Source organism: Notolepis coatsorum, assembly GCF_963971535.1.
Source record: "Notolepis coatsorum genome assembly, chromosome: 12".
Taxonomy (NCBI): domain Eukaryota; kingdom Metazoa; phylum Chordata; class Actinopteri; order Aulopiformes; family Paralepididae; genus Notolepis; species Notolepis coatsorum.
Window position 1 is genome coordinate 75839935 of NC_140176.1, and position 24878 is coordinate 75864812.

The 24878-nt window shown below is 45.5% G+C and overlaps 1 protein-coding gene across 1 annotated transcript in view; it reads right to left on the reverse strand.

The window, feature by feature from the left end:
* Positions 1-375: 375 nt before the first annotated feature.
* The window catches only part of fbxo45 (F-box protein 45), a 57387-nt gene continuing 32884 nt past the window's right edge, over positions 376-24878 (reverse strand). The window contains exon 3 of the mRNA XM_084326646.1: positions 376-459. Coding sequence (XP_084182772.1) covers positions 421-459 — 39 coding nt within the window. The 3' untranslated portion in view covers positions 376-420. The remainder of the gene's footprint in view (positions 460-24878) is intronic.

Below are 24878 nucleotides of genomic sequence, written 5' to 3' on the forward strand. Positions count from 1 at the left end.
GATAAACTATCAAAACCAATTGCTTTTAGCTTGTCAATCAGAATGGAGTGATTGACAGTGTCGAAGGCCTTTTGTAGGTCCAGCATGACCATGCCGCAGTATTTGCCTGCGTCCACCTCTTGTTTGATGTGGTCGTTCAAATAGAGGAGGCATGTGTCAGTGGAGTGGGACGTTCTGAAGCCAGATTGGAATTCGTAGATTAGATTTTTTTCCGCCAGGTACTTTTCGACCTGTTCGAAGACCTGTTCGTTTCCGTAGAGGCATTGGTGGGTGAGCAGGGAGACTTTGAACTCAATCCTGAGTGAGACAGGGAGCCAGTGAAGGGACTTGAGGATGGGAGTGATGTGGTGGTATTTCCGCACTCTCATCAGGATCCTAGCAGCGCTGTTTTGGATACATTGTAGCCTTTGGATATTCTTGCTAGGGATCCCGATGAGGAGTGCGTTGCAGTAATCCAGCCTGGAGGAGACAAAGGCATGGATGAGCTTTTCGGCATCTGACAGAGTGAGTGAGGGGCAAAGTTTGGCGATGTTCCTAAGGTGGTAGAAGGAGTTTTTGTATAATTGATTTATGTGCACCTCAAAGGTCAGGTGAGGGTCCATTTTTACCCCTAGGTTGGTGATTGTTGGTGACAGGGTGATGTTGAATGCTGAAGAATTGAGCCATATGTTTGGTCCCATGTTTAAGTACAGAGGTGGATGAGTTACCAGGTTTAAAATGCTGAAATGGATCATATGTTTAAAACCATGTTTAATTACAAAGGTGGGTGGTTTACAATGTTAAAGTACAGAGGTGATCTATGTTTAAAATACAGAAGTGGAGGATTTGATCATCGCTCCAGACCACAAAAGAAAGACCTAGGCAGGTTAAACCATTTTATAGGTATGGACTTCGAACAGTCTGTCAACTGTGTAAAAACATCCCAGAAGAGATATGTGGGAAAAGGTCCTGAGATGTTTTGACTGAAGTAAGAAATGTATAGATAAACTGTGGGTAACTTCATTCTGTTGGACAACCTGTACTCGCCCTGACCTATGTTCTGTAGTGAGTAAGAATGTCATAGTATTTTTGTTGATCCCACAGAGAATCATTGAACTACGTCAAAAATATGTTTTTCGTTATCCCAGAGGTGCTGCAGACGGACAGCGGTTTTTCAGGAAAGACAACAAAGGTTTAAGGGCTTAGACTAGAGCCTACAGGGATACTATCAGCCTGTGAAGCTGAGTATATGTTTCTAGCTATGACAATGCAAAAAATGTGTTTATCTAGAGCAACTGCTCGAAGTGATGAAGATAAGGTTATGAATGTATTGTTAAAAAATGCAGTAGGTAATTGAAATATACCCTCTATACCGAATATGGTGTTTTTGAAGAAATGGGCGTTCTGTCAAAACCGTTTAAAATGATGAACATTGTGTATGGAGACTGTTGTTTATAAGGATAACCAGGGGACCATTGTGATTACTAGGAACCCAATGTGTCAATATAGATGTAAACATGTCATTATAAATAATATCATCTCATCAGGTATGCCATCAGATAAGAAAGAATGACACCGGTTTACTGTCCAACGGACGACAGAGTAATAGATACTATGAGGGAGCCTATTTTCAAATTAAAACTGACAGGGTTTGTAAAGGTCATGTTTAATGTGAAGATATTGAATGTCATACCCTATGGATGCTTTTGGGTTGATATATTATTTCCTTTGTTAAAATGCTTTTCCAAGAAGTCAGCCAGTATGCTAAAAAGTGGGAGTGTTGAGATCAGAGACTATGTATAGGATTGTTAGTAACTGTCTAACTGTCCATATGACTGTTTACACTAGTAACTGTTTACCTGCATATACAATTGTCTCCACCAGTGATTGCCTAATTGCATATATATCTGTTCCCACTGGAGGGCGCTCTAGGCGGAGCCACCCAGGTATTCTACCTTATGGCAACTATAAAAGGAAAGGTATCCACCCCTTTCGTTCTCTCCCCCAATGTCTCTCAGAGAGAGAAGAGTTGTACTGCTGCTGCTTACATGTGAATAAACGAAGCCACGCCAGTTCAGGCACAAGATAGAAACCATGCCTCTTGACCACATTATTGTCGCCCTAAGTTGAGTTCTGTTAACACTTGGTATAGTGGTCTGTGCTGTAGCCCGCGGTGCGGCAGACCACAGGTTCGAAACTTCCCCGGGGCATCGAAGTTTAAGGTGACGATGTCACAACCGTTACATATGCTCTCCTGGCAAATGTGTGAAATGATGAAATCCGACAGTGGGGACATACAGAGAGATAGGGATGAGCAAATGAAGGCACCTGCTTTCGACAAGGAGTGCAGTTATTGGGGACTGGGAGCCAATTAACGGCCGTCCCTGTCACTGTTGACAGTTAAGTTATATTCTATGAATCCCTGTGGGGAAATGATTCCTCTTCGTTTGACCCTATCCTAACCACTCAGGAAGAGCCGTGGGCAGCCACAAACAGACACGTGTTAGATTTCGTTTTTCTTTTCACTATAATATACATATCCTGTATTCTTTAGGATACATTTCCGTGGGAAATGGTTACATTATCATTAAGCTGAGCAGTGGATCCTCTCAGCTCCTAGATAAATACAGGAGTGTCAAGGCCCTCATCTCTGCTAGCTTTAATAGCACCCCCAAGCCCCCCCCCGCCCCCCAACATCCATCTCCCTCTGGCGGCCTAGGTCCACTTGGGCCTCTGGCCTGTAACCTTTCTACCATGGTTGGTAAGCTGGAGACAGAGACCTCAAGTTTCAAGTTGTTTATCATTTGTCACAACAAAATACAGAATACTTTATGATGAAATGCTTGTTTCTCTATGAGCCCCTGCGAGTGTGCTACATACAGTACAAAAAAAAGTTATTAAGAAGTAAGTCAAAAGTAAAGGAATGTTCAGTCAATATACATATATACAATATACAATACAGAGTAAAATGAGTAACAGTAAAACTTAGGGTAGGGTGCAAATGAAGTATGAATGTAGTGCAAATCTCTTTAATAATAGAAAAAGTGTGTTAAAGTGTCTAACATGAGTAAAGTGAGTGTGTACATGTGGATGTGTGTGCAGTGAGTGTAGATGATGGGTTGTTAAATAGTGTCATTGTCATTGAGGATCCTGGTGGCCTGGGGATAGACGCTCCTTTCTGAGTCTCTCTGTAGTGGCCATGAGACTCCGGTAGCGCTTGCCTGACCGCAGCAGTTCAAAGAGGCAGTTGTTTGTAATGTAATGTGACACTGGAAAGCAGAGAAAGGGATTCTCCCCCAAATGGAGAGATACACTTTGGCTTGAGGCCCTAATGATACCTCTAGTAATTAGGCCTACATCTCTCAATAGTGGTTTTATCCTGAATGAAAAGTCTACCCAAATCCTTCACAAGCACCTGAGGACCAACTCCATGTTGTCATGCTAGTAGTACCTTGGTCATGGACAATGGCAGGCGTGTAAATAGCGTGCGTGTCTTTGTTTGGTGTGAGAGGAAACCGCAGTACCCAGAGGAAACCCACACAAACACGAGGAGAACATGCGCAGTCCACACAGAACCCCTCCCTCTTCAGGTTCCGACCACAGACCTTCTGTGTGGCAACCGTGACAACCGCTGTGCTGCCCACGTTCTCAACACAGGGTCTTGAGGAGGGTGAGCTCTCTGGGTGAGCTTCTCAATAGTTTAATTTCACACACTAGTCCAATAAGATAATATATGTGACCGGACACAGCGGTAAGAGACTCATGTCTGGAAGTCAGATCGTGAGAAAATGAATGAAATGTTTTTTTATGTTCTTTTTTCATATGATCACAGTTATAGTATCTCTAAATAGTAAACACTTTTGTTTAAAAAAGCAGTTTGTGACACCTAGTACCTGACTGCTAAGGTGTTAAAAATGCAGCCAAACTTTAGATTGGATTTTCTCCGTTTTTCTCTGCTCTGAGACTTGAGGTTTAACTAGATTCAAATATGCATATCTTTGTAAAATATGTTCAATGTATGACACATCATTTGATCGCTTACATTCTGTACTTTCATAATCTGTAAAATGGAAAATTACAGAGGGAGACTTGTGCCACGAACTCCTCAGGGTCAGTCACTATAAGAATGATTATTCTGATCATATGGTTTCTTTCTCCACAAGTCTCAATCTCATCTAACAACAAAGATCTTCTCAGATGGGTGTCCCCGAGACAAGATATTTTCAAACGGCGGTCAGCGGTCTAATGTGTATCAATTGGGGGCCCTTGACGTGAGAAAGGTGGAGAATCCAGAAATCCAGAAACCCTACCTGCCCCAGGGGTGCGGCCGATGGCGAACATTTTGAAAATGCCTACGTGTACTAGGCTCAGGGTTATCACGCAACCCAATATTGGACAGCCACAATAACGGTCCTCACGTGTCCCAGATAACATAATGATATTTGATCATGCAACGCCTGTTGTGAAAGATGAAATTACCTACAGTACCTGGGTTCCATCCTAGAGGCAAATCTTTCCTGTGATAAAATGGCAACCAATGTAATCAAAAAAGTCAACAAACGAACAAGATTCTTGTACCGGATCTCCTCTCTGGTCAACAAGAATACCTTGAAGACTCTAACAGGAGCACTCATTCAAGGGTACTACGACTATGCCTGCACCTCATGGTACCAAAGCACCTCAAAGGCCCTAAAAACAAGACTACAAACATCACAAAACAAACTGGTCAGACTACTGCTTGACCTTACTCCTAAAACCCACCTCACCCCTGCCCATTTTGACAACCTAGGATGGCTTAGAGTAGACGACAGAGTACAGCAACTTGCAATGGGCCTGGTCTACAAGATACACTACACCACTAAGATAGATACCCATGTACATGTCGAAATACTTCCCAAAAGTCAGTGAATTCCACGACCACAACACCAGAGGGAGTTCCACAAATCATGTTCAACCCAGATTCGGCTCAAACAAGGGACTAAACACGTTTCGCAATTATGCCACAACAATGTGGAACGCCCTACCCACAGCCGTAAAAAAATTGAATCCCTACCCTCCTTCAAAACCGCTCTCAAAGAGCACCTACGGGTGGCTGCAATTAGAAACTGGCCCCGGTAAATGCATCCTCTTAACAATTGTTTGTATTGAGCCATACTGTATTGTACCCATTCTGCAATCTGTTCAATCTGTTAAAGTTTTCAATCAATCAATCAATCAATCAATCAATCTTGCACTATAGTCACTCTCTCTCTTTCTCTCTTGTTTTGTCTGTGCTTTGCTGCATTGTTCTAGTGGCTAGCCTATCAAATAGCCTAACTTAGTGGCTAACATTATCTTCACACCTGTCTCTCCTGTGTGGAGGGGCTAAGCCCCGCCCTCTGTGAAAGACAGAGAGCAGAGGGGAGGAGAGAAACTGGCATGACTGTAAATGACAGCAAAAGAGACTCACTCTGAGCTGAAATTAAACAAGTGTACATAGGCTAAATGAGGTCAATAACATTAAATATTTTGTGCCTTTCAGGAGGCCACGACATGCAGTGGCTGAGTGCTTCAAAACATGTGATGTCACATGCTCTATTTCTGCTTCTGTAGGTTTGAAAATAATTATTCAGGTGAAGCAAATCCACAAGGGGGGGGGTGGGGGCGGGTTATTGTTTTGTCTTAACGGTCCCGTCTTTTTTTAAGGAAGGAACTGCTCAGGGCCCCTCAGCATGTGAGCCTGAGTAACGGACAGCTTCTCAGGAAGTCAACAGGCCGCTCACAGAGCATCACTTCCACTTAACCCTTTCTGCTCCAACCGGTCCATCCGGCAGTCCGACATCAGAGTGATGTCTGTGGAACTCTCTCAATCTGTGTTGGTAAAAGTGACTCACTTCAGTATATAGTATTTATGTTGGAGGTTAAAGAATTCATGTGTATTGTCCCTGTGCCCCAGGATAGTTCAATCAATATTTGTGAACATGCTCCACTCTCTTTCTAAAACTAGAAGTCAGAGAGAGAATCCTCAAATGTGTGACATCACCTGGATGTTTAGGGTGCTGTAAGTGGTATTTTGTTGTTAAAATAAGTGGTCTACATGTTAAAATAATAACTCTTCATTCTGATAGAGTGTTTGGTCAGTAACATGGGTCTCCCAGTCCCTCCGCTCTGCAGTAAACAGAAAATAGAGACAACTCCACACAATGGTCTGAATAAGAAATAAAAACTAGTTTTAAGCAAATATTATGTCCTTGAAACATGTAAAATAATCTGCCAGTGCAGTAAGCAAATCTAGCTTGGCAAGATTTCTTGAAATAAGTCAAAGATATCTAGGGTTCTCTTCTCCTAAATCAAATCAAATGTATTTGTAGAGCCCGAAATCACATGGAATTTCCCCCATGGGCTTTACAAGTCAAGAAGAAACATCCGAATAGATCCAGAACAAAAACCACCATAAAATCCACACATATGCAACATCCGCAGACTTTCCCCAATGAAGATGACGAACGACTCACTAAAACCTATCAATAGGGGGGAAAAGCACCACAGGCGGCGTGGAGGAGAGAGACCTCAGATGGGCCGTTCAAAGGGGGATCCCCCAACAGGATGTCAGTGATAATATAGTGTTGCTATGGATGATAGATGGATGGAGAATAGAACAGGCGAATAATTGGTATGTAATGGAATTAAACACATATACATACATGCATGGTAGGAATAGTATCTGAAGTAAAAAATATATATATATTTAAATAAATAGAGCTAAGAACAAAAAAAAAGCATAGGAATACAAAATTCTGGTTCAGACATGCATGCCTGGATCACTGACCAGGCAAATTCCCCAGGGCCACCCGGACATCAGGGGTCACAGACCACCAAAAGCCCCCAGGATGCTTGTGTATATTAGTTGCATAATTTCCATCTAGAATGAGAGAGAAAGAGAGTGAGTGTGTGTGGGGGGTGTAAAGATGCGACGTCACAACGATTAATTTCGATTGCGATTATTCAGGCAACTATTCAATGCATCATGAAATCTCTTCATTTGACCACGATTCGATTTGATTCGATACATTTTTGATACATTTTCTATCAGTTAATTCGTCAAAAAAAATTGAATACACAAATGTGGCTGGGGGAACTGATTCACTCAGCATGAATGGACTATAGGTCAATAAAAACATTTTCGATTATAATCGATTCTAACAAATAAAGGATGTGATAAACATTTAATGCACTTGTGGTGCTGAAGGTGCTTTGGATTTCATTGTATTACTTATTTCATTAACTCTTTCACCACCACACTACTGAAGGTTAACCTTTCACTACCACACTATAGATGGTTAACAGTCTGTAGTGTGGTAGTGAAAGGGTTAACCTTATGTAGGGTGGTAGTGAAAGGGTTAACCTTATGTAGGGTGGTAGTGAAAGGGTTAACCTTATGTAGGGTGGTAGTGAAAGGGTTAACCTTATGTAGGGTGGTAGTGAAAGGGTTCACCTTCGGAAGCAGCCCCAGATTTTACCAGGTGACACATCACACATTTTAGGGCTCTCTCTATCTTTAGGGGAGACTGGTGCATGTTCCCAAACACATGTATGGACTGTCCTAGAGCACTGAAATCATATAGGTTGTGCAAAGATAGATAGATATATAGATAGATAGATAGATAGATAGATAGATAGATAGATAGATAGATAGATAGATAGATAGATAGATAGATAGATAGATAGATAGATAGATAGATAGATAGATAGATAGATAGATAGATAGATAGATAGATAGATAGATAGATAGATAGATAGATAGATAGATAGATAGATAGATAGATAGATAGATAGATAGATAGATAGATAGATAGATACTATGCACAAGGTAAATGCTGCCCTCTTGTGGAGTCATGATAGAAAGCAAGTAAAACAAAAAGAAAATTAAAGGCTTGATAAGAGAAAAGGGTGTATCATGCTTATTTTATAAACTCTAAACCTAATTCACAAACATTTAAAAGCGTTCTTATAGTGTCTACGTACTGTAGCACTATAGGAATTTTACAGTGCTGCTTCAACGAACCATGGGTTTCCATCAAAATGGAGGGGCAAAAAAATCCAAGGCACTCTTCAAAATGTCTATTTGATTTATTTTGACGTTGCGTCATGCACTCCAACCTGCCAAGCCAACACTGACTTGGACACTGTATAGTTGCAATGGTGTATATAACATAAGAACACTAACTCAATGAGTCACACACGGTAAGATAAGGTAGGATAAGATGAGATGGTCCTATAGTCCTACAACGAAGGAAGCTTGGCCCCGGAAACTGTTTATTGGAAGGTCGATACACAACTTAACAACCGAATTAGCTGAGACATTACCCCTGTTCCCACGCCAATGTTGTGTTGTCATGGCAGGTTACCATAGTGACCAACAATGTAGCAGCCATGGGCAGGGAGACTGGCGAGATCTGTTGCCAGGTTGGGGAAGGTGGACATGAAGTTGATAGCAAGTTGCCAACTGTCCACAGTTGTATAAGAGTTAACTTGATTGGAAACTTTGATTTCAACCTATTAAAGGTCTAAACAGTATGATCAATTCCTTAGCCTGTGTCTGGCCTAGTGAGGCCGGTCTAGTAACTGAAAGGTCGCTGGTTCAATCCCCAGTACTGACATACTATACTTACCTGTCACAATCTGTGGGACGACGAGGCATAGAACGAGAGAGGAGAGCCGCGGGGCGGGTGAGTGGCGCTGCAGCTGCCCCCACCCTCTGGAACGCCCTGTCATGCAGTCACTCTCTCATCATTTAAAAAAGCCCTCAAAACCCACCTTTTTACCCTGGCTTTCAACCCATGAACTCCTTCCTCTCTCACCTTTTTATATTATTTGTTTTATTTTCTCTCTACTAAAATTGTATTGTATTGTATTGTTTGTTTTGTAAAGTGTCTTTGAGCATTCGGAAAAGCGCTATATAAATCTGATGTATTATAATAGGTATATGGACAGTACCATCATATCCTCTCTCTGTGGCAGTACAGGGATAAGGCGGAGCTTCAGTTTGAACAGGCTGATTCCAGGGGTATGTGGCAGGGCCTCAGAACGATGACATACTACAAAGGCACCCCCCCCCCCCCCATGCTGAACACTGACGTCTCCTTGGAAAAATACTAAATACTAAATACTCTCTATGCACGGTTTGAGGCTGTAGATTCCAACAACAGCCTACAGGCCACTGTAATAGAAAGTAGAGCCACTGCCGATGGAGACTCAGTGTTCAGGTTAACAGAGCATGAGGTGAGGAGGACCTTTAAGAAAGTGAATACTAGTGTTGCGTGAGACATTTCAGTCAGCAGAAGTCTCCACGTGTGCAGTCAACCAATGTAGTTTGCTAGCATCAACCTAGCTAGTAATCGACGGACAGAAAAAAGAGGTGACCACATCCACTGAGTTTGGTCTGGAAAAGAGACTGTTTATTTATGCACATGCTCATTAGTATCAACACTGTTGCACGCATGCACGTTATGTTGTCAGATAGGAGCATAAACATGACTTTGTCCTTTTACTCAATATGCTTAACGACCAGAAAGGCAGCAGGACCGGACGGCATGCCCGGTCGCATCCTAAAAGTCTGTGCCGACCAACTGGCCCCGTTATTCACTGACATATTCAACCTGTCCTTAGAACAGTCTGTGTAGCTCTCACCTCCATAGCCATGAAGTGCTTTGAGAAGCTAGTGAAGGGCTACATCTGTTCCTCCCTCCCCAACACCATGGACCCCCTGCAGTTTGCATATCGCCCCAATAGGTCCACGGAGGACGCCATAGCCCATGTGCTGCACACGGCAGCATCACACCTGGACAAGAGGCAGGGGAACTATGTGAGAATGCGGCTACAGCTCAGCATTCAATACCATAGTCCCCTCCAAGCTCGTCGTCAAGCTCAGATACCTGGGCTTGAACTACGACCTCTGCCAGTGGGTCTTAGACTTCTTGACAGGAAGACCCCAAGTGGTGAGAGCAGGTAACTGCACCTCCTCATCCATCACTCTCAACACAGGTGCCCCCCAGGGCTGTGTTCTGAGCCCCCTCCTCTACTCGCTTTACACACACGACTGTGTGGCAAAGCACAACAGCAACACAATCATTAAGTTTGCTGACGACACAGCTGTGGTGGGCCTGATCTCTGCAAACAAAGAAGGCCTATCTGGGAGAGGTAGAGAACCTGGCGCTGTGGTGCCAGGAGAACAGCCTCTCCCTGAACATCAGCACAACCAAATCAATTATTGTGGATTTTTGGAGGTTGGGGGCTAGGGACTACAGTCCCCTCAGCATCTACGAGGCACCGGCCGTGAGAGTGAACAGTTTCAAGTACCTCGGACTCAGAGTCCACATATCTGAGGACTTGGACATGGACCACACACATTGACTGACAGTGTAGTGAAAAAGGCACGGCAACGCCTCTACTTCTTCTGGCACCTAAGGAAGTTCAAAGTGAGTCAGAAGATCCTTAAGAACTTCTACTCATGCACAATAGAGAGCATCCTGACTGGTAACATCACCTGCTGGTTTGGGAATAGCACCGCACACGACCGCAGCAGACTGCAGAGAGTGGCTCAATCAGCCGAACGCACCATCAGAGGGGGGCTTCCCACTCTCCAGGACATTTACACCAGGCGTCGCAGGGCCAAGGCTAAGAGAATAGCCAAAGACTCTAGTCACCCAAACAACTGCCTCTTTGCACTGCTGCGGTCAGGCAAGCACTACAGGAGTCTCATGGCCAGTGAGTACAGAAAGACTCAGAAGGAGCTTCTATCCCCAGGCCATCAGGATGCTCAATGACTCTATGTAACATCAACCCATCCATCTAAACTCATTGCACACACTCACTTTAAACAAACACTCACCTTAACACTCACTTTAGACACTTTAAACACTTTAACACTACACCATATTTGATCTATTAAAGATGAATTGTACATCATTGTCTGCATTTTTACTTCATTGTACTTTCATTGTACTTTAGTTTGTATATTGTATATTTGTATAGTGTTGGGACTTTATTCCTCTTTTACTTACTTTATTTTACTGTATGAAGCACATTCTCAGGGGCTCATACAGAACCAAGCATTTCACTGTAATGTACATGTACTTTATACGTGACAAATAAAAGCAAACTTGAAACTTGAATATGTAACCACACACCTACCACGAAGCAACATTTTTAGCTGAAGCCATATCCAACAAATCCAACAAATTATGTAGTTTGCTAAACATGCTAAAAATGCTTTGCTAGCTGCAACCTTAACACTTTGAATGCCAGCCACGCTTTTTGTCGTTAGTTCATGCCGACCTTTGAGTGCCCGCCAACGCTATAGCGTTTGTTTGTCGTATTTTTTTTTATTGGCGATTTGAATTCATATTTCATCAATCGAGCCTCATGTTAGTGTTGCAGACTCTCTCTGAGCTAAATTGGGAAGATACCGCCCCCTATCGTCTCTCCCTGTGTAACTGCACCCCATTCGATTACACTGGTGGATGTGTGGGGGGGGAGCCTCCTCGCTCCACTATGCTGGCGAGGGATCTGATGAACAGGGAAGTGATCGCGAGATGGAAAACAACCTGGAATATATATTTACAGTAGCCAATAATCAATCAATAAACACGATCGATATTTGGACTGGTCGATCTTCGAGGCTTTCCCTGTAAACATTTTTTTTTTTTTTTTTTTAAGATATTTCCCTGAGAGTCCACATTACAGTTCTACTTTTGTTTTGGTGTGAAAAGTGATGCTGCATAAGATGACTGCACTTAGCACTGACTGAGAAAGTACATATTACAGTTCTACTTTATAAAATGCTAATTGTAAATATGTTTGGCAATGTTAATAATATGAGAAAGTCCACATTACAGTTCTACTTTTGTTTTGATGTGAAAAGTGATGCTGCATAAGATGACTGCACTTAGCACTGACTGAGAAAGTGCATATTACAGTTACTTTGACGTTTTAATGTTGGACCAAAGCATTGCATGTAATTAGAATATAGGCAAATAAAAGTAATTTAGTTTAAAGTACAATCTTGGCTGTCTTTTTCTCTCAACGCTTCAATAGGTAGATCTTGCCTTCACCAAAAAGAAATAAGTGATATTGGGCTTAAAAAGGTTGGTGACCACTGCTTTAGACTGACGAAGGAGGGGGGGGGGGGGGGGGGGGGGCAGTTTCATCATTTTACTTTTCCATCGAGCCAACTGTAGCATCCATTGTGCTCGCCGGCCCGGAAAACGCGTGGATTATGTATTTACAATACCCAACACTGTAATCAATAAGCGTGATCGATATTTGGAATGGCGATCAGGAAATGGAATAATATTTTTGGATAACATCTGATCTGAGGTAAGGAATTTATTTGACCAGTCTTAGGATAATCAGAGCTATTTTCACAGAGATATAAGCGTTTGCCCTATGCGTGTGTGTGTGTGGCTGTGATCGCTGAGAATCGATTTTTCAGCCCGCTTCTATAGCGTGCATAAGTACACATATACTATCGATAATCTAGCGTTTATTTGAGAACTATTCATAAATAGGCCGAAGAATTTCAACGTGTTTGTGTATGCCAGAATATTCCAGTAAATGCCTTTTATCATGGAATCTTTATATTTTCCTTGAAAACGAGGGCTTTTCAAAATGCTATAAAACCCATCCCAATTTAGTCGTTATGCCAATTCCCTTCCTGGTTGTTGCGCACATTGTCCCACTGTCGGCCTAGGGAGGGTGGAGAACTACCACATGCCTCCTCTGATACATGTGGAGTTAGCCAGACGCTTCTTTTCACCTGACAGCGAGGAGTTTCACTGGGGGAACGTAACGTATGCGGAGGTTCACGCTATTTCCCCCCGATCCCCTCCCTGCTGAACAGGCGCCCCGACCGACCAGTAGGAGTCGCAGTTTACAACGACCAGGACACATAACCCGCCGGCTTCCCACCCGCTAACAGTGCCAATTGTGTTAGTAGGGACAACTGACCAAGCCGGAGGTACCGCTGACAGCCGGATTCGATCCCAGAGTCTCTGCGGTGGTAGGCGAGTGCTTAGTCCAGTGCGCTACCCAGCCGCTCCGGGACATTCATTTTGATTGAGTTTCTTCAGTGAGGGAGGGGATATTTGGCTGTGACATTTACAGTAGTTGTTAAAATCATTAATTTACCGGCTGAATAATTGGCCGTATTTCCTCCAGTGACAGCCAGGGTACGTATCTCTAATTCATGTAGTCATAAAGACTAGGGATATCCGATATTATCGGCTGATATTGGCATTAAAATGTAATATCGGAAATTAACGGTTTTCAATTATTTTTATTTATTTTTTTACATTTATTTAATCTTTATTTACCCAGGCAAGCAAGTAAGAACAAATTCTTATTTTATTTATTGTGAAAAGTATGCATAATGTTGTGTTAATTCCACAACAAGAGATATGTAATGTTAATTACCTGAAATGATTCTGTTTTTTTTTCCGGTTGATATCGGTATCGGAAATTTAGAGTTGGATCGGTATATCGGATATCGGTAAAAAAGCCAATATTGAACATCCCTAATAAAGACTCATGTCCAGCAGCTCAAAGATAAGGCAAGGGTGACCTTTATACATGAAGTCTTCATGCCAGCTGACAATGTTACACTTGTGTGAGTTCAGATCACGAAGGATTTGCAACATCGTCACCCGGAGAGATATCGTAGAAATAAGAGTCACAGAGAGATGGATATCAACAGTTAGTTCATGTTTCATATTTCTGCAATCAAGACTAAAATATAATCAACGAGTTACACAAACATTGGTAAACATTAATATCAGTAGAAGTAGAAAAATAAAGCTTTATTGTCATTGCACAATACAGTCCATAACCTTGGCATCATCCTGGACTCCACCCTTTCTTTCCTCCCCCATGTGAACCACATAACCAAATCGGCCTTCTACCACCTCCGGAACATTGCTCGTCTTCGCCCCTCCCTATCACTCTCCGCTGCTGAAACACTGGTTCATGCATTCATATCATCAAGACTAGATTACTGTAACAGCATCCTCTACGGCTCACCAAACACTATTCTCAATAAACTCCAATATGTCCAAAACTCTGCTGCCCGCATGCTCACCTCCACCCGTCGCTCTGATCACATCACCCCTGTCCTCCACGACCTCCACTGGCTTCCAATCAAATACAGGATACATTTTAAAATACTACTCATCACATTTAAAGCCCTCAACAACCTTGCCCCTCCCTACCTGTCCGACCTCCTCCACCGTCACACGCCCACCCGTCGCCTTAGGTCTGCAGATGCCAACCTCCTAACACCTCCCACGACCAAGCTCCGGACCTGAGGCGACAGGGCCTTTGCTGCTGCTGCCCCCTCCCTCTGGAATGCCCTCCCCAGCCATATCCGTGATGCAAACACCCTGACATCTTTTAAATCAGCCCTCAAAACTCACCTTTTCAATCTTGCTTTTGACCTCTAATTCTGTCGGTTTTATTTTATTTTGTCATGTATTATTTTTGTTCTGTTTTGTTCTGTTTTTTTTGTTTTGCCATAGTTTGTCTCTCCTGCCCATGTAAAGCGTCTTTGAGCACCTGGAAAAGCGCTATATAAAATAGATGTATTATTATTATTATTATTACAGTACAACGTAATTAGTTTGTGCAGCGATACCTACATACACACACTACCACACAACACATCCATGATGTACCCATAGACACACTACCATACATACATTAGTGTACCCATACTCACTATCACACCACACATTCATGTACCCACACACAGGGGTGTAGCTCCAGATTCTGGGCCCCCTGAAAGAATGTATTTGTAGGCCCCCAGTGAATGCGAGCGCGCGTAAGCGCGCGAGCAGAATTTTTTTGTGCCATTTTTTTATTGATGAAAACGCATAATATGGTTTTTACCTATACATTCGGATCAGCAGTTCAGCACCTGCACTGTTGGTGGGTGAGCCTAGTAAAGGATGTCGCATTGCGTTCATCTTCAATGAATGGACCAATGCAATAGTCTACCAAAGCCCCCCCCTCTCTCTCTATATATCTCACACACACACACACACACACACACACACACACACACACACACACACACACACACACACACACACACACACACACACACACACACACACACACACACACACACACACACACACACACACACACACACACACACTTCATAAACAAACATAGTATCAATGAGAGCATCAATAATACACCTGAGTGATGTCTAGTAAAAAAAAAATATATATATATATTTTTTTTTTTGGGGCCCCCCCCAGTGCTGGGCCCTTGGAATCATCCTAAGCTACCCCCCCCCCCCCAGCTACGCCCCTGCCCACACATACCCTCTGCTACACACTGTTGGATTCTGATCAATCAGCCAGTATCACGTCTTCGTCTGTTTGGCTTGTGTCATCGTCTCTCCATCCACTGACCGTCTGCGTTGTGTTTTAACTCTCCGATGTCTTCACCCTGGCTGATACAATCCTTATCATTCCCCGTTAGTGCAATCAGCAACCATAATAATTAGGGATGCACCGATATGAAAATTGGCCACCGATACCGATACCGATTGTTCAACTAACACAATCGGCCGATACCGATACCGATACTTGTGGCAAAAAATAAGTATTTGTAATTTTCTTTAATATTTTTTTTTATATATATATATATTTTTTTAATATATATATATTTTTTTTTAATGAAACTACTGTATATTTGTATGTGTATGTTTGTATTTGTAGGCCTCTTTACTTACTTAAAAAAAGGAAACATCAAGAAATATGTTTATGGTATTAATTCCACCATGCCATGTATCACTATCCCTCTCCCAGTATCGTCTGGCGGCCTGCAGATGGATACTATTCTCTCAACCAGAGCTTTCAACCAATGCAATAGAACCATTTTGATTGACAGTCGATTCGACCAATTACGCCACACCGCTAGCACCCACCTCCTGCTGTTCTTACCACCAATCGGCAAGCGTTTATTAATTTTCTACTTCCAGGCATGCCGCCATTGATCTGCTTGCGCCTTGCGAGAGCACAACAAACTTAACGTAGCTAATACGTTAGCTGCCCGCCGACCATCGCTCCACAGGATGACCAAACGAGACACAATGATTTTACTGCAACAAATGTTATAATAAAACAAAGCCTTTCTATACATTTGTCTGGTTGAAAACTTTATTAACAGATTGCAGAATGGGTAGTTGGGTACGGAATGAGCAACGGAATGGAACTGAGCTATGAACGGAGTAATGCCTTGCTTGCTATCTTCGGGTAAATAATATGCTGATGTTATTGAACGTGTAACACTAACGTTAAAGGTTTAGCCATAACGTTACGTTGGCTAAAGTTGGGGCTATTCATAATCCAGCAATAATGGCTGCAGACCTGCAAGCAAAGTACAGCAAGTTGGCAAAGGAGTATTCCAACGTAAATCACATTTTCACCAGTAACGTTAGTCTTCTATCTCCCGGTAGCTCATGCTAGCTAACCTAGCTCATGTTAGCATCGTCACTGAGCGACCACCTCGCGTACACAATTAATGACATGTTGCGGACAGCCATATCGGTGACAATGTTTAGCTTTTAGTGCCAAATGATAAGAGTCTGAAGCGGAGTCTCAAAAGAGAATGTTGAATATTTAGTAGTAACTTTGATGCAGTAGCTTGTGTGTGGGGGACTGGGGGCGGCGCCGTTGGCAGGACGCAACTGAATTTATCGGCTACTGTCATCAAACATTCGAGCTTATCGGCCGATAGGCCGATTGCAGTCAACAAGGCACTTATCGGCCGATACCGATACCCGACCGATACATCGGTGCACCCCTAATAATAATTCACCACCTTCGGAAGAATTCGACACCTTGACAGCATACCTTTCTTGAAAGAGCGTTGTTTATTAAATAAACAGAAGCCTCAGCCCAGATGTTATCAGATTGTATTTTCATTGCTATCGTCTCTGCTGTTATTCAGTCCAATGGTGGCTCAGGCCTTGTTAGCCAAAACCCTCCTTGTGTTAGCCGAAGCTAATGATGATGTGGCATCCTTCCCCCCCCCCCCCTCTCTGTGATGAGAGGAGGGAGTCTCTGATGGTTTCTTCTCTTCTGTGTGATCTCAGTCCTAGTCAGATTGTAGTCTGCCCTTACCCGGAACAACTGTTCGATTTATATGATCTTCATCATAGCAACGACGCCCTGCCCCTCTTCTGGTTGTCATGCGACGCGCTGTCACACACATTAAAAACGCAGTTTCTCATGATGTCAAACCTCTCCCCCTCGCTCCTGTCTCCTGCCACTGTATCAGCTTGTTGTGTTCTAAAGGAATGTAAACATTCTGCTGGCTGCTAACACTGACTGCCAGCTTCCTCCACCGTTCAAACCGTCACCATGCACATTTCGACATCTCTGACCGTTAGATGCTATCATCTCTCCCCAATCTATACATCACATACATTGAAAAACCACCGATTTCTCTCAACATGCACTTATTTACAAAAACATTACAGTAGAAAATAAATATTGCACATCGGCAGAAAATATTGCACTTTAGATAATACCATTATTTGCATTATTGCACATGTCCCAACATCTGTCATATTGCACATACAAGTATATATTATAATGAGGTAGATGTAGATGTGGTGGCAATAGGGGGGGGGGGGGGTGATTGTTCAGTTCAGTGACGGCTCTCAGGAAGAAGCTGTTCTGGACGTGGTCCACATCTTCGTTGGCATCATGGGTTAAGTTGCTCCTCTTCTTTAGGATTTCGATGGCCACGGTCTCATTTGTGCCCAATGTTAGGCACTTGGCCGCCACTTTCCCAAAGGCTCCTGAAACTCATTATAATGTTTGATATGGTGTACAGTTTACAACCATTTCCTCAATAGAACTGTTTCCTGTTTTGGAAAAGGACACGTCTCATGGTTTTTGAATGCTTGCCCCATTGGAGTGTACTGGTGGCAGTGCCGTCTGGGAGAAATGCGAGGCCCTGTGCGAGATTTAAACGCCCCCCCCTAAAGGTAAAAAAATAATAATAATAATGTTTTAACCCTTTAATCGCCAATGACGTGTTTAGACGTCATTCCTCGCCATGCGTAATCTGCCAATGAAGTCGTACAGCGTCTTTGAGATCAATATTTCAAAAATCTGTCATGGCAATCATATTTCACCCACGGAGACTTGACGGGTGCTGTAGAGCTCCTCTCAACTCTCCAACGGTGCAAGACCGCCATCTGGTGGCCGATCGGCGAGGTGCCAAAACCGGAAGTGAGCGGCCGGGAAATGGTGCTCACCCATATTTTGTCCGGACTCCAGCTTGATACACTGGATAGCGATCCGTTGCCAATAACTCGATAAACAACATGATTTGGACGTATATAGTATTATACAACCTGGAACTGGACCAACAAGATCGACATCCCATAATAACGATCTTTTTGCTCCAGTAGCATCCCCCATCGCTACGAGGAAGCTGCGGTGAGTTTCAGCGTGTTTGATTATTATTGTCCATACAAACTGCTCTGATCTATGTATCACCCATACTACATAAATGATTTAACGTCGGCCACGGACTTACCCCTGGAACCTGATAAACAAGCTTAAAGCCAGGTTAATTTTTCAAGCACGACCAGCAGATTTGCAGTTTTGCCTTATTTGAATCGAACTCTATAAGCTTAGTACAAACGTCACAAACTGCATGAGCACAGTGTGAAATGTTCTCAGAGAGCAACTTGTAAAGCTGGAGTGATCATGTTGAGCAGTAATGTCCAGGCAGCAGAACAGTGCATAGCATTACTGCACATTCAATAATGATACCGGAGCAGACCCTGTTGCATGATGCAACACACCGAGTGAGAGAGAGAGAGACAGAGAGAGACCGAGAGAGCGCGCGAGAGAGCGAGAGAGAGAGAGCAAGAGAGAGAGAGAGAGAGAGAGAGAGAAAGAGAGAGAGAGAGAGAGCAAGAGAGAGAGCGCGCGCGAGAGAGAGAGATCCACGGCGGGAACAGAATAGATTGCATTAAAAACTCACCCTAACGCAGAATCAGGTCCAAGAGGAAGGAGACGACCGTGGAGATGATAAAGTTCACCAGTCCCATGATATTGCCCCCCCCCCCCCCCGTTGGGATGAACTTGGGAGTCTGTTCCTAGTTTATCTGCCACACGTTAGCACTCGATAACGTAGCTAACGCTAGTTAGCTGTCCCTGCCTTTAGCTAAGCTACTAGCCGACATGGCTAGCCCGACTGAACCACACGTTAGCACTCGATAACGTAGCTAAAGCTAACTAGCTAGCTAGGTTAGCTAACGCTAGTTAGCTGTCCCTGCCTTTAGCTAAGCTACTAGCCGACATGGCTAGCCCGACTGAAGCACGCGTTAACACTCGATAACGTAGCTAAAGCTAACTAGCTAGCTAGGTTAGCTAACGCTAGTTAGCTGTCCCTGCCTTTAGCTAAGCTACTAGCTGACATGGCTAGCCTGACTGAACGTTCTAACACGCAACAACTTTCATCTTCAGTCCATCTGCCGAACGTCCTCTTCGTCTTGGCATAACCTAATCACTATACTTGGTATTGATAAGCTTACGGCACGCAACGTTATTTCTTCTGCTCCGATGCTGCACATTTGGTTTTCAAAAGTAGGATGCTCTTGGCCAAGACATCCACTCGCTCCCGTGGATAGCGCAGAATAGACCCTGTACCAGTACCCCCTTCCCTCGTGGATAATACCGGTCTTCTTCACATCTCTCTACCGACTACCAGACCGACGCCAACCAGCTCCCCCTAGTGTTAGTCCTCCCACGATGCTTTGCACAAAAGTAAACGGGTCATTGAATGAAACCAATAGTATATCTGCAGAGCCGCAGAGCCCGGAACACTATTCTACAAACATGTCTAATGTGAAATATATAAGCATGTAAGCAAAACTAGATTTTAGGTCTGTGATGGAAAGTGATTGTTAACATTCTATTTATTTTTATTTTTATTAAAAAGAATTTAAAATTTAAATGCCCCTTCTCGCGAGGCCCCCCTTCTTGCGAGGCCCTGTGTGACCGCACTGCTCGCACGCCCCTAGCGGCGGCCCTGACTGGTGGGAGGATGCAGAACACAGTGCTCAGTACTAAAGCGATCATTGTAATGATGATGTAAAGGAACACGCCAACATTATGTGGGAAATGCAGCTAGCCTAGCTTAAAATTCTGGGAAAGGTGTTTTTGGCCAACAGCTAGGCTTGTGGTCCATATCTGCTTCCATTCATTTGAGAGAGAGAGAGAGAGAGAGAGAGAGAGAGAGAGAGAGAGAGAGAGATAGAGAGAGAGAGAGAGAGAGAGAGAGAGAGAGAGAGAGAGAGAGAGAGAGAGAGAGAGAGAGAGAGTTAGTTCTTTTATTCATTTAACCCTTTCATGGTGCACACCACAGTGGAGGTTGCTGTTTGCAACCACCACTGGTGCTCCGTGTTAACATCAGTCCTTTGTTTTTGACATATTGAAACAGTGCCCCGCCCGGCCGACGCCATGGGTGGGTCGGCCTGGCGAGTGGCTGGTGGGCTGCTAAAGCCTGTACCGCCACGGTATGGAATTGGCAGTGATTAGAACTGTGTTCGAATTGCTGTTTTTTTCTATTAAAAAAATGGTGTCTGGTGGCGGGGCCTTGAGGGCCAGCCGACGTCGACACATCGCGCAAGGTTGTTGACGTTATTAGCTTTGACCCTGGGCGTTGATTCGACAGGTGTCCACAAGGCCGACAGCCTTGGCGGCCGAGGGATCGGCCATGTTGGATGGGTTCGGCTTGAACAAACAAGCCGTCACCGTCCTGCCGCGAGCAGCCCGCTCTCCGATCACTCCCTTCCCCAACACCAGCGGAAAAAGTGGGCTCTGATTGTTTCCTTTGGCTGCGGGCCGCATGCCTTCGTTGAAGCGCGGGCGGCCCCACTTTCGCTTCTCATGGGGACAGGGGCTGACACCCAGTTGATGGCTGAGCCTGGGTCTGTCCGTGAGAATGTTGTGCTGTCAAGCGGCTCCCACACCATAAGCTGTGTTGGTTGAGCCTGGTGTTACGTCTGTCAACTTAAGTGTTGTCAGCAGGGGGGCTCGAAACCTTTTGAGGCACACAGTGCGGGCTTCCCCGGCCTCGCCTTCGCCAGGCCAGGTATCATGTTGGTGCCTCCCACTCCTGAAATATTGGCAGTGGTCTCGCAGGCACGCGTGATTTGGGGTGGTAGTAATATCACTGCAGGGCTACGGTGTGTAGGAACCCATGGGGTCCTTACACCTTGCATGTCCGGCTGCAGAACAACTCCTCAGCATGTTCTGGAGGGGTGTTCAGTGGGGGGGCTTTTCTCACCTAGGAAGCCCCCCGTATCAAACCGGCCCTTTCTGTCGGGGTCCCCCCTTGGGTGCGATTGCCTCGTGGGTGGTGTCAGGGTCAGATGTCCCGACACGGAACGCTCTGCTCGCACGGTTCCAGGGTTGGCTACGCACAGCGGGGGGACCGGGCCAACTATCTACAGTTCCTGGCGGACCTGCGCCACATGGCGGCGGGTGCGTTGGGAGTGTCATCACATATGACTACGGCAGTACCATATGTCGAGGTGGATGGAGAGAACGCTGAGGCGGGGACTTGTGTTTACACAACCCCACCCGTTTTCAGGTTTGGTACAGACCCTCTCAGCTCTGGTCAACGAGATCCAATCTCTGTGGACGAAGCAAGCCATCGTCGTGGCGATCTCCTCCCGGTGTTCTCTGCCTGAGAAATCGGGAGGGGGGGGGGGGTGTCAGTGCCAGGCTGGACCTGTCCCATGGGAAGGTTCAGCATTTTTTTGGATCGTCTCCTACCTGTTGAACACTGTCAGGTGGGGGTCTGGTTTTCCTCCATAGACCTGTAGGATGCGTATGCGCATCTCCGATCTTCCATCCTAGGGCTTACCTACGCTTCCTTTGCAGGGTTAGCGTATGAGTACCAGAGGCTGCCGTTCGGTTTTCTCTGGCTCCCCGCATCTTCACCAAGTGCGTGGAGGCCGCACTGGGGCCTCTGCTTCGTCAGGGGTTACGGAGTGTTCTGCCCTGACGACGTTCTGGTCCTTCGCGGTCAAGGTGGATCGTCAGGTCTCGTACCAGGCAGGTCTCTACCAGCCTGGGGTTGCTGTAGACTGGATGTAGAGTACTCCTCTTCCCAGTCAACGGTTGGAGGGCTATGGGCATCCCTCTCAGAGCGTGTTGTCAACACGCTCGGGAGGTTCCGTCCTAGGACGGTTACGGCGCTGTCTCATGTCGCGTTTTCACCGACGCCTCCCTCACTGGTGACGCGTCGGGCCAACGCAGTAGGGGGCAGCTGGCAAACCATGCTGCCCGGTCTGCGCTACGTTCAATGTGTTGGTGTTGAAAGCGGTCCTTCTGGTCCACAAATGGTGTTGATCAGGATGGACGATACGACGTCAGTGTCGTGTATCGACAGACAGGGAGGAGTACGCTCCCCCTGTCTGCACCAGGCGGCGGGCGGCTGGCTATGGGCGTCCTCCATCTGCGCGGCATGAGGGCTCCCCACATCCCCGGCAGGGAGGATGTGGGTGCAGGTGTACTGTCGCGGGGCGGTCCTCATCCTGACGGGTGGGGATTACGTCTGGACATAGCCAGGCAGGTCTGGGACCGATGCCGTGCCGCCTGGGATTCTTCCCCATACATCTGTTAGGTCAGTTGTTGGGACGGGTACGTTGAGGGGCGCAGGTTCTTCATCCTGATGGTGTTACCATCCGGAATGCGCATGCTCCCTCCACTGTCGCGCTTACGCGGGCAGATGACGTATGTTCCAAGTGTGGTGTAAGGCGGGGGGCCGGGACTCAGTCTCCTGCCCCCTGGATGCTGTCCTTAGTTACCTCCAGTCTCTCCTTGATAGACTGTCGGCTTCGACGGTGAGGGTATATGCAGAAGCTATATCCTCCTATCATGAGGGGTTTGAGGGGATGTCTTGTTCAGCCACCCTCTTGTGAAGCGTTTCCTGCTTGGTGCTCGACGCGTTAAGCCGGTGCAACGCTCCTGGGCTCCGACTTGGGATCTTCAACTGGTCTTCGGTCGGTTGTCCTTGGCCCCGTTTGAGCCGCTCGAGCAGGCGCCGTTGGAACAGCCGTCGTTCAAGACCGCATTCTTGCTGGCCGTCGCCTCCGCTGACGCGTGGGTGTGCTTTGTGCTCTCTCAGTACGACCAGAGTGCCTGTCTTTCGTTCCGATTGCGGTGCCACTCTGCGGCCTAATCCTGCCTTCGCGCCTGTAAATATCCGGAGTTCTTCCGCTCCAGGGATATTGTGGTTCAGGCGTTTCATCCGCCTCCTCACGGTGGTGAGTTAGATGCGGGCCTTCACCTGTCATGTCCGGTCCGTGCTTTGGGAATTGCCTCAGCCGTACTCAGGACCTCGGGGTCACCGTTCAGCTTTTTGTCTGTCACGGTGGTTCTCATGCCGGTAAGGCACTATCGAACAGCGCCTGTCCCATTGGTTGTGCGAGGGCATTGCCCTCTGCTACACGTTGGCTGGGCAGGATCCCCCTGGGGGCGTCAGGGCACACTCCACTCGTGGGGTGGCTGCCTCTGCCGCTCTCCTGGGTGGGGCCTCGGTGGAGGACATCTGTGCTGCAGCTTCATGGTCCTCCCCGAGCCCCTTTGTAAGGTTTTACCTCATGGACATGACCGGGGGTTCTGTCTCCCAGGCAGTTCTGGGGTCTGTGGCCTTTCCTGCTTCCCGTCCTTTGGTAGGGTAGCAGGAGTGTGTGGGTATGGGCCACGGTGTGTTGAGTCACACGTGGTTCCGCCTGTGCGGTGTGTTCAAGGGGTTCTAGTTCCCTCTTGTTCGCATTCAGGTGGAGTTGACTGCGCCCCCCCTTCATTAGGAAGGATGGGGTGACAGGGCTCCCCGCACCCCTTGATGTGGGCTTACGGGTCCTCAGGGGGTACATCTGTCGGGTCTCGCGTCCGCTCTAACCCATATCTCATAAGGCTAAGAGCGGGACGCGATAGCCATACGTCATATAACGATAGTATTGGCTGAGCGTCCCGCTCTACGCGGCCCTGAGTTCCCTTTTGAGGGATCTTTTGCTGGAAAGAGATATGGCGAGGAAGAGTGTGTTGGTGACCATAGTTATGGTTATATAGGCTACGCCTCCATAGGGGCGGGGCCAGATCAGGTGGGGTGCATTAAAGTTGTTCGTATTGGAGTACATTAGGTACTAGGAGATAAGGGATATCTCATAAGGCTAAGAGCGGGACGCTCAGCCAATACTAATATAACTAGGTTATATACATAACCTATCGTTAAGTGTCTTGCTCAAGGACACTTCGACGCGCTGCCCGGGAGGAGCGGGAATCAAACCGGGAACCTCCTGATTACCAGACAACTGCTCTACCTCCCGAGCCACTGTCGCCACCTACTTATTAATATTTTAATAAGTAGTTATTTTAGATATTATGTGGACTGACACACGTGACCTCTCTATATAAGAAGGAGAGTGACTGAAACAGTTTACTTATGGAAAACAGTTTCCATCCTAAGCAACTTAAAAGGGGCTGCCTGAGAGAGATCCACAGATGACTGTGTTGAAAAACCATCTGAGATGAAAAACTGAAAATGAGGGGATATACCCTCTTGAGTGGCCTTAAAGAAATCTAGAGATGAACTTCTTCAAAACAGACCTCCTAAAAAAACAGAAAATAAGTATTCTGTTCATATTCATTGTAGCAAGTGGAAAGTAGTATGCCCTCCTTTGTTTGGTTTATGAATGATTTCAAACTATATTTCTCATGTCAAGAAAATGTACTCTAGTAAAATAGCAAGAAAGAATGGTGGCGTTATATACTAGTTTTCTATTGTTTTTAATTATGCCCCCTTTTTTTAAGTCT